Raw genomic sequence first — 15083 nt, forward strand, 5'->3', positions numbered from 1 at the left:
CTTTTTTCATTAATCAATAAGAGACAAACAAAAATAAATCATGTTTTATCCTTTGCATTAATTACTTTTTCTTTAAATTAAATTGTAAACATCATTTAATAAGGGTACTATAGTAAACTGGGCATGTTATTAATTATTTTTTTAATCAATGTGTCATCTTAATTTGAAACAGGTAATTTGGGATGGAGGGTGGACAATATAAGAATTATAAATAAGTTTCCTAGAAACTCTTATATGCTTCAAACATTTTGAATCCTTAAACAGGTTTTCACATAAAGTTTGTTAAGTGACAATATTCAACATATCATGTGCGACATCTTCAAGTGTATGGATTGCAAATCAAATAAGTTTTACGCTTATCAAGATGCATTTTTTCATGACACTTGATAATGTTTCCACGTCAGCATGCTTAAATAAACGTAGAACTCAGATCCTCGTAATCTTTTATAATATTGCGCCAATATTATATCAAAGATATTGTCGACGGTTTCTCATTTTGTATCGGTTCATAATGCGACATAACATTTTGAGATCTCATCACTTCATTATTTTCAAGTACCCGAACCTCTCCTAAGGTTTCATGACGTGTTATGTCGTAGGCTCTTCAAGAGCATATTGCCTTCTTATTATGATTATTTGCTCGTTATCCTTTTCAAGGATTATTTCATTTGGAATCGATTGATCTATCACGTTTCACGCATGCATAGACTTTATCCTTTAGGGACAAAGAAATAGGAACACTTACAACTTAATATGAGATGCTTTCGACATCTGACTTGAATTATCTTTCAAATGAGGATCTGATGATAATTCTTAGCATATTTCATAGCTGCTTATAATCTCCCTCTTATGTTGGGAAAACTAACATACATCCTTCATTTTATTTAAGGAATCCATCTTTGTGCATTATGATATATTTATTAATCGTATACCGCACATCAAAACTATTAGATGGACAATGTGTGGTTCCTGACTCAGAACCAACTTCGAGGGAGAATTAATCATAATTTATTGGTTTGATTCATCCAAGTACTTTTGTATATAATATTTCAAACCAACACACGATGCTTTTGTTTTTATTAGTAATGATTCAACTATTTATTGAAGGCATTCAATGTTAAACCATTACATCAAGATGAATTGTCTTGATTATAAAATTTGAAAATCATGTTCTTAACTCAATTTTATTGAGTAAGCAACTTTATGGATGTCAAACTACAAGTTGACAATAAATGTACATGTGATCATTTTATTGATGCATCATTTCAACATGATAGGTGAACGAGTCCTTATTCACCTTTTATACTTTTTCAGATTTTGAGGGATCAAATCCCAACATTAGTTGATCCAACCAACTTCTTATGAGAACAAACAACATTAAATTTTCATGAAAAAATTTCTAGTTCTTCAATACATGTTTAATACTTAATACGCACATATTTGGAATGTCATAATCATTCATGTCAATTTATGAACTTATTAGTACTAGGAAACTCCAAGTTACCATGACATGTGCCTTTTACTTTAGTAAAGTTCAGATTTACTATTAGGCTAATAAATTTCAAATTTACTCTTTTAGAAGTATATTTCAAAATAACTCTTCTGAACTATTCATCCTCTTTCGGGAGTGAGTTGTGATACCATCACAATCAAGTACACATTTGCATTAATAAGCTTCTCATTCCACAGGAATGAAATATAATCGTGTCTTAAGCGTATCAAATTATGATAGCTTATAGCTTCTTTTAAGATATTGCTAATTCAGGAGCAAATCGAGGCATCATATGGTTGTAGAGAAATTCTCACTAACATATCTTATAATCATGATAAGCGTGTGAAAATATTATCACTTTTGATGATTATTATTATATTGTCCCTCCACCCTTATATTCGTGCATTCAATCACTTGTCTTCTTTCAGACATATTATGCACTGTTATCACATACACTTTAAAAATGAAGTAAGTTGTCATATTTCAGACTTATCACATATTGCTACCACATTTACTTCATGGAATGAAACATATTCAATGAGTTAGATTTCATGATTTTTCACCAAATAGTCATTATTTTACCTTAACCATCATAATATCATCAATATGATACATTGGGATTCAGATTCAACATCTTATCCACATAAAAGCGTCTTAGACATATATCAATGAGACTTAAACCCAATATTTTTTCATCATGGTGCGTTGAAATTTTTAACCCAATGTTTATCCTTTTAATGAGATGATACTTAAATTCATCATCATGTCTTTTTACAATATTATTCTTCATGATAAATTTAAAGCATAAGTGATTCCAAATCAATTATTTTTTCTCAAATCTAACAATAATTATATCATTAGTAGCAAAAGACAAATAACATAAGAAATTACTAATCATGAAATTACCTTTAGATTTATAATCTCACCTTATTTGGTAGAGTTTTGTGCTGATAATGTGTTATGAAATATAAAGTTTATACAAGAAGAATAGAGAGAGAAGAGAGGAGACTTTTTTAAATGGTGATTCTTGAGGAATTCTTAAGGGTGAATTATAATGAAAAATTACTTTACCTAGAGGAGAAAACTAATTTTGAGCTTTTAACTTTTTATAAATAAACATATATATATGATAAAGTAGGTATACAAAGCAGACATTCACTGTATATTTCAATACATTTAGGGGTCGTTTGGTAGAGTGTATTGAAAAATATAATGCATGCATTAGTTAATGTGTATTAGTAGTATCTTGTTTGATACGTCTTTTTATTTATGTATAACTAATGCATTAGTTATATACTCTATTGTGTATTAAAGTGTGTATTAGCGATACACTCCATTTTCTATGTATTAGTAATAGAAAGACTTTTAACACATGCATTAACTTATTAAATGACCTTAATACCCCTCAATTTTTCTCTCAAAATATTTCACAATTTCTGTTCCTGCCTTTTGAATTGTCAACACTGAATTTTCTCAAAACATTTCATAATTTCTTTTCCCACCATTTTAATTTACAACAATGAATAGTTGATTTAAATAACCACAACATATTTTTATGTTGCTTCGAGGGCCTTTAAAAAGATTAAAAAAAAATCTTGAGACTATTCTTTAATTTTACATCTTGTATTTTATTTTTATTTCGATTATGTTAATCCGTGTCAGCGTAACATTCGATGCGCAAAGATGAAGATCTTGCAATTAATCCTAAATCTCTATATACTTGTTCAACAATACTAATTATGTTTAAGATAGCATAAGAATTTTGTCGCAAAAAAAGTGTACAAAGTTAAAGAAGGGTATTTTCATAAACAAACACTTCTTTTATAGAAATTATGTATGATGTATTATTTCTTATACATCAAATTAGACAATGTATAAGCATCAAATTAGACAATGTATAAGAAATAATACATGCATAATTAATAAAAGCATAACTAATACAAACATTGCTAATGCAAACGTTACTAATACACTATAGAGTCGTTTGGTAGAGTGTATAAGAATAATGCAAAATATGGTATGTTAGTAATGCTTGTATTAATAATGTTTGTGTTAGTTATGCTTGCATTAGTTATATTTGTGTTTTTCTTATGCAGTATTTGGTTTGATATATTAAAAATAACATGAATTAAATAATTTCTTAAAAAAATTTTTTTTACAAAAATATCCTTCATATATATGTTAGAAAGAATGTAATTTTTTTTTTAAGAATAATAGTGTCTTTAATCATGTTAATGCATGTATTAGATCCATTACATTGCTAATACCATAGATTTTAAGGTATTAGTAATACACACCTTAATATACAATAGAATGTATAACTAATATAGGGTACAAAAGTATATTACCAAATAAGATATTAATAATAAATATTAAACTAATACATACATTAATTTTCTAATCCACTCTACCAAATGATCCTATATTTTATATTATTCTTGTACACTCGATAAAACAACCCCTTGTAACAAAACCCCTTTTTTGCTATTCAAAGCGGAAGATTTTTAAAGTTACTACCATTGCCTTGTAGAAAGTTGCGAAGGAGTAGCAAAGCAAATTCTCCGCTCGTCTCAGCAGCAGCAGCAGCTTGTACTTCCCAAAAATGGCGTCTGGCGGCGTGGGAGGAGGACTGGTAGAGTGGCACCTACGGCCACAAGTACCAAAAAATCCAGTTGTGTTTTTCGACGTAACAATTGGCAATATTCCTGCTGGTCGCATCAAAATGGAGCTCTTCGCTGATATCACTCCCAAAACTGCTGAGAATTTCAGGTTTAAACCCTCTTAATTGAAATAAGGGTTTAAAGAATTTAAGTATGTTCATAAAGGAGGTCTATTTATGTTTTTATTTTTGAAAAAAATGGGATTAAATGTGGGAAATGCAACCAACCGAGCTACTAAGATTCCCGCTCTATTGTGGGTTTCGATCCTCGTCTCACGTAAATATTTTCTAAAGTTGTAAGAATGAGCTATGGCATTAGAGGTTAATCCATACAAGTGAACACCTTACATGGACCCTATGTTTACTTGCATTTAGATGTGTAATATTTACTTTTGGGTGGAGCTAGGAAAGCACTGTATACATAAGATTAAAATTATTATTTCTTATGTACGTACAGTTGATGGTGAATTGCATTGGCTTTTTTCGCGTGTTAAATATTTATTGAATCCCCTCAGTGAAAATTCTTGCTTTGCCACTGCTTTTGGGTGAACTGATCGAACGGATAATTAGCAGAAGGTGTTTGGTAGGTGGTGATAGTGATTTATAACCTTAATGTCCTGCAAGTTGTTGTAATTTGGCCAGTTGCAATGCCTAACTAGCGCGAGTTCAAGATTTTTTTTCTTGGTAGTTAAATTCTTAAAGAATGAGAGTAAATGAAATCTCTAGGACACATGATGTGTTATCTCCTTTTCATCAGTGAGCTTGTTAACGAACTTGCCACTGGCATGAATATTTGTCTTTATCATTGTCCTCAAAAAACTTTCTTTCCTTTCAAAATCATGTTACTTGATTTCTTAAACCACGTAAGTTCTATTCTAAAGCTCTTTTAAATGCTTCATTGCAGGCAACTGTGCACGGGAGAGTTCAGGTAAGTTTATCAAATTATGTTTGTATCCCATTCCTTTTTGGTTTTATTTGATGTTAGTTTTATCGATTACTTGCTTTGTGGATTATATTAGTTTCTGCTGGCTTTCGCTTATGTCATCTTACTCATCTGCAAATTTGAATTTTTGTAGGAAAGCAGGAGTACCACAAGGTTTCAAGAATTGTCAGTTCCATAGGGTGATTAAGGACTTCATGATCCAAGGTGGTGATTTCCTAAAGGTTGCTTTCTCTAGCCTTAACCTTGTATTAGGATTCTACATCAAGTGCTGTTCTTTTATGACAACTCCCAGTTCCATAGGAATTCGGTTGATTGACGACTTTATGAAGGGCTTCCGTCTTTCTCTGTGTGTGTATCCCTAACTATGGCTTCTTTTATTGAAACTTGAAAGTGTGTGTTAGTGTGTTACCTCCTGTCTGACATATACTATAATATCTCTGAGCGATGTGGTTTATGCAGATTATTAGTTATGCCTCCAATAGTTATTGTTGTGAGCATAACATGCACCTTCTTCACTCCCCCATCATCTGATTGAAATTGAACATGCTTCATTTTGAATTCCTGCTCTTATGGTCTGTAGACAGAATTCTTTATCAAGTAATTTATTCTGAATGCCACGTGCCTTCCCTTAGTTTCCTTGATTGCTTCATGTGGAAAAACAATTTCTTAGATTATCGTACAAGTATATTAACTTTTTCAAAAAGATGGCGGTGTAGCCTACAAGGATGTGAATCTATAGATCACTGATAGAAATCTTCTGCAGTGTTGTGAAAGATTATCTCTTCATGATATATCCTCTATCACTTATGAAAGCAAGTTTGATCAACCCAACATTAGCTTTATATTCTATAGATATATTAACATTGTCTAATCATTTTTTGTGCAGGGAGATGGTAGTGGATGTGTTTCCATATATGGAAGCAAGTTTGAGGATGAAAACTTTATTGCCAAGCACACTGGTCCTGGCCTATTATCAATGGTATCTATTCCTTTCATCTGTCTTTTTTTTGTGCTAATGGAATCTCAATTTGATTTTTTTTTTTTCACGGCAAACAATTATTTTCTGCTGAATTGTTAGCTTATACTTTCATTTTTCTCCTTTGCAAGATGTATAACTTGATGTAATTGCATAAAATATATACTAAATGAGGGAAGTATAGCATGAACTATGGAGAACCTGAGTTACAAAAAGAAGCTATGCGACTCTAATTGCTTCTAAAAACAATCAGTCCTTGGCGTTTCAGATACTATGCACCTGAGCAAGGTGTGATAATAAAATAAAATAAAATCCTGTGCTGATCAGAATTGATTTACCACCTTTAAAGAACTCTTCAATCCCTTTCATGGCAGACACACCAGAAAGGACAGTTTTGATCAGCTGCCAGAACTCCTTTTCATCTTCTCCCTAGTGCAAGACCATCCATGTAGGGCCCTTGGATGTTGCTTGCGTTACCAGCAAATACCTGCCAGATTTGAAATGCAGCACCAAACATTCAAATTCTGGTACCATAAAGAAAGAGGAGAAAACTTTTTACAGATCAGTGACCAGAAATTCAATGGGCAGAGGAGGGACTCTATTCCCAAACTCTCTGTACCCGGAGTCTGGCGCCATAAAGAAAGAATAGAGAAAGAAAAATGAGTAGAAATTCAATATTCCGAGTAGGGAGACAGTACTATATTCTAATATCATAGAGAAAAGAGAAAAGGTAACTTTTCGGGAATTATGATAGGGAATTTAATGTTTAGACTTTAGATGAGGGGTACTTCTCTTTTCAAAAGAAAAAATAATCAATGTTTAGATGATGGACTCAGTAACCAAGAGTGGATACTATTTGAAAAGGAAAAAAAAAAGAAGGGTGTTTGTAAAATATGTTGTCTGTAAATCAATGGAAGGATGTACATATGTCCAGAAAAAGTGATTCCTTAGGAATGATCACCCGGGAAAGGCTCGACCACTGGAACAATCATTAGACAGCACGATCTATCGAATAAGATCATTGAAAATAAGAGTGGTCCACCAGAGTGCTATGTTCTCGGACTCTTCAATATGCTACCGGGATTCAAGCAACATAGGCAGAATGTCACCGGAAAAGACAGCAATAAGCTTATGAAAAGAAAAAAGAACTTTGGCTGGACAGGCACAGTTGATAAGGATGATTTTCCATGTTTCCATGCCTTCAGAGCTCGTTTATTTCTTTCGCTATATTGCCCACTTTCCATGATCTAACCCTTCTCATTTTGCTTTTTAATGCCCAATTATGGATTAGTCCTTTAACTATTCCTGGCGTCGTCTATTCAGTAAAGAAGGCTCCAAACAGTACTCCACAATCAATGTACATATTGCAGTGCCAGTGAAGTGGGTGATTCACATCGTCACGTCTTACCTCTGTGCTTTTACCCATGAAGCATTGACTAAGAATGATTGCCCTTCAGCTTCTATGAAGTGAGATATGGCTTCTCATGCATTACCCAGAAAATGTCCAACTTTTTATGGTGCTGTTGGAATCCGTACTGTTTGGAGGAAATCCATGTTATCTCTCTTCAACGTATGTGATAGAATGTTTTCACATTGAACTGCCTATTGCGCTGACCTTCCTATTTCCGAATATTTGGTTCCATGCTGTGAAGTTATTGTATGTTTCTCCTAAATATCATGTCCCATAGGACTCCCTCCTCTTCTTGAAAATCCTTAATTCCCTCAACGTTAACCTGTTGCTCATTGAGGTGTCACTATCTTCCAGTTCACTTTCTGGTGTAATCTTAATTGACCTCAGCACTAAACCCCACTTTCTTGGAAGCCTCAATTCCCTCACCATTAAACCCACCTTGCTAATCAGTGGCTTCACTATCTTCCAATTCACTCACTGGTCTAATCTTTATTGTTATATCTGATACAAGGTAGCTTCTTCCACGGCCTCATTGAAAGCCCTTTCTCTCACTGCTAAACCCCCATTGCTCATTGTTAGAATATGAGTAGGATTCTGTATACTATTCCTTTAGAATATGAGTAGGAGAAGGAATAATATACAAAATCCTACTTGTATTCTAACACTCATCATCGATGTCACTGCCTTCTAGTTCACTTACTGGTCTAATTTTAATGACTTTAGCTTAGACTTGTACTTTAATGGATTTGTAACCTGTGCCACATAGAATCTTCTTGATGCTTCTCAATTATAACTACGTACTTCATTAAAAAAATGTTATATCTGATACAAAGGTAGATTTAAAGCAGTAAGTTTGACGAGTAGAGCATGCTGTAGTCTCTTATAATATTATTGCCTGTACTTTGTTTGAGTCCATCAAGGACAGGATCTAAGAACGATAAGATGCACTTGTGTTCGAGTTTGTGTAAGCAGTCAGTCAGTTAATTTGTCAAGCGAATTCATGTTCAAGCATGAGATAGAAGTAATTTTACTTTGGATAGGTCAAAATTGTGTATTTGATGATATATACACTGATAATGAATGCATTTGATTTTATTACCTCATTACCTTTGTATTTGTTTAGAGGTTTTGTATGCAATTATTACAATTTAAATTACTTCAAAAATGTTTAACAGTGGAAGTTGATTATTTCAAGTGCATCCTTACCTTCTATTTTGACGTAAATTATGAAATCCTTATTTTGGCAGGCGAATAGCGGACCAAACACTAATGGATGTCAGGTAAGTCATAAAGATCATTCCTCTTATCAATTTAGTGAACCTTCATTTAATTCTATGTTTTAAACTGACGCAGAGCACATACTAAGGCGCCAATCTGGCATAAATGGACGTGGAATTGGTTAGGTTTGTGCTTATATCTGAAAAAGGAAAAATAGAACCCCATACAACCAAGATAGGGCTATGCTAGCATAATGATCTTTCAGGTTGCTTCAAGTGTAGTCCTTTCTTACTATGTCCTTAGGCACAATATGTTGTTTCTTGGTGCTCTCACTCACACATAGAGGATTAAGGAGAGTTAATTAGATCAGATCCACTTTATCTGAGAAAAAAGTTGATTAAATCACAACAAAGTCTATGTTTCTGATTCTGCTGTTTGCTTCATGCAGTTTTTTGTCACATGTGCAAAGTGCGACTGGCTTGACAACAAGCATGTTGTTTTTGGGGTATGCTTTGCTTTTTGCGTTAGCTTCTGGCATTTCTATTTATCTATGTTTCTTGGTGGAATGCTCAATTCAATTTGTTTCCTATCCTAAACCCTAAACCCTAAACACCCCCCTCCCCCCCAAAAAAAATTGTTTCCTATCAACATCCTTGACATGATCCCTCACTATCTTCTTGAATTACCTATCATGGGGGGCGGAGCCACGTCTGCAGGAGGGAAGTTCAACTATATCCCTTTTTGCCGGAAAATTTTACTTAGTATATAGGTGAAAAAAATTGTGCATAAATAAAATTGTAGAATCCTTTAGACACGAGAGAACATTTTTGTGAATCTCCTTGGTGTATTCCTACTTCTGCCATCACTTATCATGATTTGTCACTAGATACTTTCCTTATTTTAGTGCCAGATAACGGCGCATCAATGTTTCATGTGTCATCTGATTCAGTTGTGTTTTTTTTTTTTTTTTTTACATCAATTATATCCAATTCATTCTGATAAACATATCAATCAATGAGTTATTCCATTGTGTCAACCATTTGACGATTGATTTTCATCTAAAAATAAGAAACTTCTTTTTCCATTGTTATGTGATAGCTCTTTTTGTTTTCCTGCCTCTTTACAGCGTGTTCTTGGAGATGGTCTTTTAGTGGTCAGGAAGATCGAGAATGTGGCTGTTGGAGCTAACAACAAACCAAAGCTGGCATGCATGATTGCTGAATGTGGGGAGATGTAACTGGTGAAAATAAATGTTAAACACAGATGATTTGGTCTATCAGTACTAAATTTAGGTTTCAGTACATGAAAACACCCATCTGTACCTGGTTCCTCAACTCCCCAAAAGGCCCGTTGAGTTGATTCATGAGATCTTTATCAATTTCATTGACAATTAACAGTGGTCTTTCTCCCTCTCTAGAATCGTAGTGAACAAGTGAAATGTAGTGGAAACAAGTGGTTCCTATGTCAAATTACATTGGAAGATTTTTGATAAGGATGCAAGTGTGCTGGTATATGCCATGTTTCTATTTAGTGAACATACTTCTGAAGTTCCCACGGAGAATTTTCTATTCTAGGCAGACGCATAAATACGTATAATCATAGCTAGTTACAATCATATTGAATACATAACACCGTCCGCTCTTCTGCTTCTGAATCTTCATCATCATCAAGTTAGAAGTTTGATCCATGTTTCAGCTTTTACCCAGCCGCAAGTCACGATTCTATTAAGGAGAGTTGAATTATTAAAAATGAACACACAAATTAGTCAACAAGACTTAACGTACAGCATCGATACCCCAAAAATACTCTTTTTAACTTTCTCCAACAATTTTTCTGACTGTAGAAGTTACTATAACCCACTCGTGGAGAATCGTGGGAAACTTGATCGGATGATCCTCCAGAGGCGAAGTCAGAATTTTAGGTTTGTGGGTTTAGAATTCTAAGATAGAGGATTTTAGGTCTGTGGGTTTGAAATTCTAAGACAAAGAGTAAAAAATAAAAAATACTAGTGGGGTTCGGACCCGTGACCTCTCCTACCAGCGTCCCATGTTTGTATGTGGGTTTGCAGCTATATATTTTATAGATTATTTCTATATTTTATAGTATAAATACAAGATCTACGTAAAAGCTACTAGGTTTGACCGAATCCCCAAATACCCTCTAGCTCTGCCTCTGCTTATACTTGCTGTTTGGTTTTTACTTGTTTTGCGTCGAGATACCTGTCTAAGTTATCAAGAATGTACAATGTGCTTAAATAGTTGTACATCGCCCATCGAGAAAAGAGTAGAATTTGTAGTAGTTATATACTCCTTATTTGTTTTCACTTTGTCATGTCTCGCATCATGGTGATGTTTGTTTCACTAATTTGTAAAGTTAAATTAAATTAATTTAATGTAACATTTTAAATTTAGTACAATCCTTTTTAAAATATTGATCAAAATTCATTGTGTTTCATTCTCGTAAACCTAATATAATAAGGAAAATTGAACAGTAGTAGAGTAAAATTGAACAGTAGTAGTTATTGTGTTTGTATTTTTGTCTACTAAAATAAAAGCAGTAAAATCAGCCAGCACATAGAGAGAATTTCAGTGCATTTTCTTCTTCAGTATAGCAATTAAGCGATCGCAATAGCAAAGGAAGTGTAATGGCTCCAGTGGCACCCAGATCCGGAGACGTCATTTTCGCCAACGTCGAACGAGTGGTACACACAAAAATCACAAATTCAGATCATGCTTTTTTGTTTTACGTTTAATTTCCATTCATTTCGGTATAAAATTGCACACTAATTCATACTATAATATTTTGTTATTTTCTGCTATCAAAGAACGCAGAGCTTTTCACTCTAACATATGGAGCGATCGTGCGCCAACTGCTCACTGATCTAGAGGAAGTTGACGAGGTCAATAAACAGCTTGATCAAATGTAATATCGTATTTTTATTTTTATTTTTATTAAGCTAGGGTTTTTTTGGTAGTGTTGTTACTAATTACTGTACGTCTTTTTCTAGACTATTTTTGTCTTGATGATCAAATGTAAGGTCAATGTTGTGGGGGCTACATTGGTTATGTTGTTGTTTGTTTCTTGTTAGTGTTATGGAAGTGTCAAATGCAGTGTTCATGGAGGAGGATTGGAGAATAGGAAACTGAAGTTTGACTGTATTGCAGGGGTTATAATATAGGAGTCAGGCTCATTGACGAATTTCTAGCAAAGTCTAATGTTTCGAGGTGTGTTGATTTCAAGGAAACAGCTGAAGTCATTGCCAAGGTTTTCTATCTCATTTTTATTCTAAGTAATTAATTACTATATGTGTATGTGAATTTTATGCTGTTTGAGCTATGGTTTCCTAGAGTTATTGTCTTCTTGTGAGTGTTCTTTCGGAGTTATTACATTATCAAGTGGCTTGACAATTCGTTATCCTTGTTTTATAAGGTTTCACATATTAAAAAGCTGCTGGTGTATTTTTTGCTGCTACTTGATTGTCTTCCTTTATGAGTGATAAGAAAATGTGTAGCTTTGCTGTTGACTTAATGCTGCGGCAGATAATTGTTTCGTCAAGCATCTTAGTCATTTCTATTAGATTTCACTAGGATAATTACCGTCTCATGACATTTGCAGTTGTATTTATCCCTAGAACTTTGGCCTACTGATCGTGATATTTAGGTGTGCGGCAGCAATGACAATATGAATTCCAACAAACTCATATTACATTGCATTAAGAATGGCATATCAACGATCTCGCAAAAGGATGACTTCAACTACAATTTTCAATGAAGTTGAAACTTACTTTCATATTCAACAGCTGTAGTAGCATTAATTGTTAATTAATTTTAGCTGCCAAGAGCTATTCTATCATTATCCTAGAATTTGACGGATAAAATTAAGTATTGGAGAACAGAAATGAGACAGATAACAGACAAGAAAAGGAGAAAAAGGATCACTGGAACCAAGAGAGAGTAGAATTGAAGAATAGAAGATGAGCCTAGAAAGAAAATGAGTCAGCTAGAAGAAGAAAAACAATAAGAAGCAAATCAAGAAAAAGCAAGGAAGCACATGCTTATTCTGAGTAGCTACACTTCATACTTGAGAAGGGAGGATCACTTGCTGCACATTACTTCATCAATTTTAAGGTGGAATGGTTGGGGATTATTAGAAAGCTATGAGCGTAGCCTTCTAGTTGATATTTTGGTTTTAGGAGATACATTGTACCTCCCCCGCGATATATATGAGGGAAGAACCTCTGTGATAAGTATTCAGTGTAGAAACTTGGTAGTGCTTATATTGTACAGTCAGTCTAATATCATGCTTCAGTGCCTTCAAAATTTTTGGCTGTGTAGATGCAGTGCTTAAAATGCTTATTGACCAAACATGGTTTCTTGTTGTTCATTCCAACAGGTCGGCCTCAAAATGTTCCTAGGAATCACTGCAACGGTGACAAATTGGGATGTTGAGGGAACAACGTGCAGTCTAATTTTGGAGGATAATCCCTTGGTAGACTTCGTTGAACTCCCTGATACCTGTCAAGGCCTAAATTATTGTAACATCTTAAGTGGAGTAGTCAGGGGAGCACTGGAGATGGTAAGCCTCGTCTCTCGATAAAACTGATTATCCAATTAATGGTGTAATTTCTTGCAATGACCTGTCTTGTGCAAAACATGCATAGCCTCAGGTATGTGTTTTTTTCCCTCTTCTGAAATGACGAGTATTGTGTGCTTGAGCACCTATGTTTTTGTCTCCTTTATTCCTGTTTGGTGCAGGAAGGTTTCTAATTTTAAGCAATTTGGAATAAACTGGCATGTTATTTAACAGTCATTTTTGTTAAAAGACATTGGTTCCTGCTCCTTTTCTGACATTATTTTACAGTGTATTAGTGTTCTCTTCCTAGTCATTTAATTTTATTGTTACCATCTGATCGGTATTGTATCCATGCTCCAGTACAGCTATGTAAATTGTGTTTACTTTCTCTTGCTTTTCTATGTGGAAGGAGTAAAGTGGTTGTTTTCACAATTTATCATGGATAGTTGATACCTCTCTTTTGGAAAATGGTAATTGTAGTTGAAAAGTGGTTGCTCCTCATACAGAATGTAATCGAAACAAATCACTTTTCTATTTCTTTCTTTTCTATCCATCTAAGGGCCAAAAGTGCTATTTCCTGGAGGAAGCTATCACAGGAGTCAACACATTGATATAGAATAATATTCTATGCAAGCTTCCCGGGTTTACTGGATAACTGGGATCAGTTAAAATTTTGAGATTGTTGAATTTGTTCTAGACTAAAATTTGTCGCAATGACGAACTTTCTCTATATTTTCCCTGTGTTCAGGTGTCGATGAAAACAGAGGTCACATGGCTTCGTGATATGCTCAGAGGGGATGATGCATTTGAGTTGCAGCTGAAGCTTCTGAAGCAAGTTCCTGAGGAGTACCCTTACAAAGATGATGAGTGACATGCTTTTTGATGCTTGACATTTGCAAATGCAATACAAGAAGATTCCTTTCCAGCCTTGGGGGATTATCTCGAAGTTTTTCTGTTGTTTTATTGGTCTTCCAAATTTTCCATTGTGTTAAAGCAATTTAAGATCGATCTCCAACTTTGCTTTGGCTATTCTTAGGTTCTTGTGCCTTGGTCGAACTTTAGAACAGAAAGATGTTCTCATCATGTTTAGGAACTTTTATATTGAATCAAAATGACCAGTGCATTTTTAAAAGTCTAAAGATGCATTCTTCTATCTTATTGGGCAACTGGACCTGGCTCACAAGGAAAACTGGAATTCAACTGCAATCTCAAAATTCGCCGTAAATCTGTGTCTATTATTCAGTGTGATTACATATGAGTTACGCGCATAAGTTCTACCACTTTCAGAATTGTGAAGGTTGCTCTTTCAGTTTTCAAGTGATGGGAGTGTATTTTGTAATTTTGGGTTTATCTGTATCTGCCAGATTGGAAGATATCCTCTCACTCTTGGGTTTTGTAGGTCAATATTTTTGAAACAAAACCTCCCACCTGAGATGAATACAAACGAAGATAATGCAGTCCTTTTTCTTTTCCTTTTGTCCTATGATCTCTGCAACAAGGATGATAATTTTTAATACCTCACTAACCAGGACAATACAACTCAATTTTCAAAATCTTACAAATAATAGTACAAATCCGTCTTCCCATGAGCAGAAATTATACATACATGCGTCCCAAACAGGTTTAGGATTGTACACTAGACCTATACATGGAATAGGAAACAAAAAACTATGCTTTAAGTACATCCCTTGAAGAAGAAGAAGAATCTGTCGCACCAGATTGTTCTCATACAAATTAGATCCCGAAAAAATAAGGAAAAAGAAGTGTTTTGATAGTGTCTATGTTACAATCTCATCCATGGTTTTGCTAGGT

At 34.2% G+C, this 15083-nt stretch overlaps 3 protein-coding genes across 3 annotated transcripts in view; 2 read left to right on the forward strand and 1 right to left on the reverse strand.

Annotated features, from left to right (window-relative positions):
* The first annotated feature begins 3921 nt into the window (after positions 1 to 3921).
* On the forward strand, positions 3922 to 10210 carry LOC107839352 (peptidyl-prolyl cis-trans isomerase CYP22). Its single transcript, XM_016682799.2, has 7 exons — positions 3922 to 4261; positions 5056 to 5079; positions 5228 to 5315; positions 5981 to 6073; positions 8729 to 8761; positions 9148 to 9204; positions 9826 to 10210. Exons 1-7 carry the CDS (start codon positions 4095 to 4097, stop codon positions 9934 to 9936), a joined length of 573 nt encoding a protein of 190 aa, XP_016538285.2. The 5' UTR covers positions 3922 to 4094; the 3' UTR covers positions 9937 to 10210.
* Positions 10211 to 10911: 701 nt separating this feature from the next.
* On the forward strand, positions 10912 to 14410 carry LOC107839353 (trafficking protein particle complex subunit 3). The gene is made up of 5 exons (XM_016682800.2): positions 10912 to 11400; positions 11524 to 11621; positions 11864 to 11963; positions 13092 to 13274; positions 14020 to 14410. The coding sequence occupies exons 1-5, from the start codon at positions 11344 to 11346 to the stop codon at positions 14140 to 14142; spliced, it is 561 nt and encodes a 186-aa protein (XP_016538286.1). The 5' UTR covers positions 10912 to 11343; the 3' UTR covers positions 14143 to 14410.
* A 405-nt stretch (positions 14411 to 14815) lies between these two features.
* The window catches only part of LOC107839354 (protein unc-13 homolog), a 21797-nt gene continuing 21529 nt past the window's right edge, over positions 14816 to 15083 (reverse strand). The window contains exon 28 of the mRNA XM_047394540.1: positions 14816 to 15053. The gene's annotated coding sequence lies outside the window, so the exon portion shown is untranslated. The remainder of the gene's footprint in view (positions 15054 to 15083) is intronic.

Source organism: Capsicum annuum, chromosome 8, assembly GCF_002878395.1.
Source record: "Capsicum annuum cultivar UCD-10X-F1 chromosome 8, UCD10Xv1.1, whole genome shotgun sequence".
Lineage (NCBI taxonomy): Eukaryota > Viridiplantae > Streptophyta > Magnoliopsida > Solanales > Solanaceae > Capsicum > Capsicum annuum.